Below are 2982 nucleotides of genomic sequence, written 5' to 3'. Positions count from 1 at the left end.
GGTGCCGGTCGACGAGGACGGGGGGTCAGGCCCTACCTTCACCATAGGCGCCAACCTCCCCCCAGACCAGGAAGAAGTGTTGGTCAGCTTCCTTCACGCGAACAAGTATGTGTTTGCATGGGAAGCAAAGGACTTGGTCAACGTTCCGCGTGGGGTGATCGAGCACCACCTGATGGTGTGCTCCAATGTGCGCCCCGTAAAGCAGAAGGCGCGGCGGCAAGCCCCGGAGAAGCAGTCATTTATCGTCCAGGAGACACGTAAGCTACAAGAAGCCGGTGTTATTCGGGAGGTGCGGCATCCGAATTGGCTGGCAAACCTGGTCATCGTCCCCAAAAAGGGCGGGAAGGAGTGCATGTGCGTCGATTTTACGAGCCTCAACAAAGCTTATCCTCAAGACCCTTTCCCTCTTCCACGCATCGACCAGATCGTTGACTCCACCACCGAGTGTGATTTGCTGTGCTTCCTGGACGCCTTCTCAGGCTATCACCAAATCAAGAGGGCGGTGCAGGATGTCGAGAAGACGGCTTTCCTGGCCCCGTGCGGTGTGTATTGCTACACCTGCATGCCGTTCGGTCTGCGCAATGCCGGAGCGACCTTCCAGTGACTGATGCACATCGCTTTGGGCCAGCAGCTCGGGAGGAATGCCGAGGCATACGTCAATGACATAGTGGTCAAATCTTGCGAGGCGAGAACTCTTGTCGAAGATCTAGAAGAGACATTTGCCAGCCTACGCAAGGTAAACTTGCGGCTCAACCCAGCGAAGTGCGTGTTCAGCGTCCCGTCCGGCAAGCTGTTGGGTTTCCTGGTGCCGCATAGAGGAATTGAGGCCAGCCCGGAGAAGATCACGGTGATAGAGAGGATGAGCCCGCCGCAGACCCTCAAAGAGATGCAGAAGCTGGCGGGCTACATGACCTCGCTGGGGTGTTTCATCTCCAAGCTGGGCGAACGCGCCCTCCCGTTCTTCAAACTGATGAAGAAGAAGGGCCCGTTCGAGTGGACTCCCGAGGCTGAAGTGGCCTTCCAAGACCTCAAGAGGTACCTCACCAGCCCGCCGGTGATGGTAGCGCCTCGTCCTCTTGAACCCCTGGTGCTTTACCTGGCCGCCACGCCTCACTCAGCCAGCGCGGCGCTCGTGGCGGTCCGGGAAGAGCGTGCGGTTAAGGATATATAGCGCGGCACCCCGTACCCAACCGAGGCGCCGCAGCCTCAGGACGGTGCTCCTAGGACCTCGGCCATCCCATCGGGCGGCGGGGCTCCCGAGGGCGGCCCTCTTGAGGCCATGGCTGCCCCGCCAGACGACAAAGCCCCTGAGACTCCCCCGCCTCAGGAGAGACAAGACCCCGCCGACGCCTCCTCCCTTGTCGAGCATCCCGTGTACTTCGTCAGCACAGTGTTGCGCGACGCGCGGGCACGGTACCCGGTGCCGTAGAAGATCCTGCTCGCCCTTCTCGTTGCCTCCAGGAAACTGCGTCACTACTTCCAAGGCCACCCCATCAAAGTTATCTCAGCCTACCCCTTGGAGAGGGTGCTCCGGAGCCCCAACGCCGCAGGAAGGGTCACCGAATGGAACATCGAGCTGCAGGCATTCCAACTGGAATTCAGCACCACCAGAGTCATCAAGGGCGCGGCCCTCGCCGACTTTGTGGCGGAATGGACTGACGCCCCTAGCCGAGAAGTGGGCGAGCACTGTTCTCTTGCACCCGGAGACGAGGCCCTGGACGGCTGGGTCATGTACTTCGACGGTGCATTTGCACGCCAAGGCGCGGGGGCTGGAGCCGTGCTCCTTTCACCTACCCAGGACAAGCTCTACTACGCCATGCAACTCTGCTTCCAGCATGGCGAGAAGGTCTCCAACAACATCGCCGAGTACGAGGGCCTGATCACCGGCCTCAAGGCTGCAGCGGCTCTGGGGGTCAGGCGCCTCACCATCAGGGGCGACTCCCAGCTCCTCGTCAACTTCTCCAACAAGGCGTACAAGCCGAAGGACGAGCACATGGCGGCATACCTTGAGGATGTACGCAAAATTGAGAAATAGTGCTTGGGCTTGGAATTGCAGCACGTACCATGTGGCACGAACAAGGAGGCGGACGACATCGCCAAGAGGGTGTCCCGGCGCCACCCTCAGGAGCCCGGCGTCTTCGAGGAACTGCTCTTCAAGCTGTCAGTGGCTCCCCCCACTGCGGGGCAGGCGCTGCCTCGGGAGGAGCTGCCCCCGGCGCCCCCTTCGGCGCCCCAGCCTGCGGCCCAACCTTGGTAGCCCGCCTGCTTCTCATGCTTGAGCCTCGGGACGGGAGCTGGACCGAGGAATTCAAGGCGTACCTGCTCCAGGGCACCTTGCCGGAGAAGGAGGAAGATGCAGAGCATGTGGCCCGCCAGGACATCGCATACTGCATCCAGGACGGTGAGCTCTACCGAAGGCGCCCAAACGACGTTTCCCTATGGTGCATCTCCAAGGAGCAGGGGTGCGAGCTGTTGGTCGACCTACATGGTGGAGACTGCGGGCATCACTCTTCATCGCGCACCCTCATGGGCAAGGCGTTCCGCAGTGGATTATACTGGCCCACGGCACTCAATGATGCCACCGAATTGGTGAGATCTTGTGAGACCTATCAGTTTCATGCCAAGCAGATCCACAAGCCGGCTGAGGCCCTCCAGACCATCCCGCTCTCATGGCCGTTCGCGGTCTAGGGATTGGACATCCTGGGCCCGTTCCCTCGAGCTCCCAGGGGCTACCGCTACCTCTACGTCGTCATCGACAAGTTCACCAACTGGGCGGAGGTGGAAGCCATCTACACCATCCCGGCTGGCTTGGCCGTCAAGTTCATCAAGGGCCCCGTGAGCTGCTTCGGGGTTCCCAACCGCATCATCACCGACAATGGCTCTCAGTTCACGAGCAACCTTTTCAAAACATATTGTGCTAACCTTGGAACGCAAATATGATATGCTTCAGTGGCACACGCGCGGAGCAATGGCCAGGCCGAG

The 2982-nt window shown here is 60.5% G+C and overlaps 1 protein-coding gene across 1 annotated transcript; it reads left to right on the top strand.

The window, feature by feature from the left end:
* The first annotated feature begins 2271 nt into the window (after positions 1–2271).
* Positions 2272–2688, top strand: LOC109737689 (uncharacterized). Its single transcript, XM_020296812.1, has one exon. The coding sequence runs from the start codon at positions 2272–2274 to the stop codon at positions 2686–2688; it is 417 nt and encodes a 138-aa protein (XP_020152401.1).
* Positions 2689–2982: the final 294 nt, after the last annotated feature.

Source organism: Aegilops tauschii, chromosome 1 (genome assembly GCF_002575655.3).
Source record: "Aegilops tauschii subsp. strangulata cultivar AL8/78 chromosome 1, Aet v6.0, whole genome shotgun sequence".
Lineage (NCBI taxonomy): Eukaryota > Viridiplantae > Streptophyta > Magnoliopsida > Poales > Poaceae > Aegilops > Aegilops tauschii.
Note: the sequence above shows the minus strand (reverse complement) of the source record. Positions and strands in the feature narration are given on the sequence as shown.

Coding starts and splice junctions, on each gene's coding strand:
- LOC109737689 (XM_020296812.1), top strand. CDS start 2,272: ATGCTTGAGCCTCGGGACGGGAGCTGGACCGAGGAATTCAAGGCGTAC.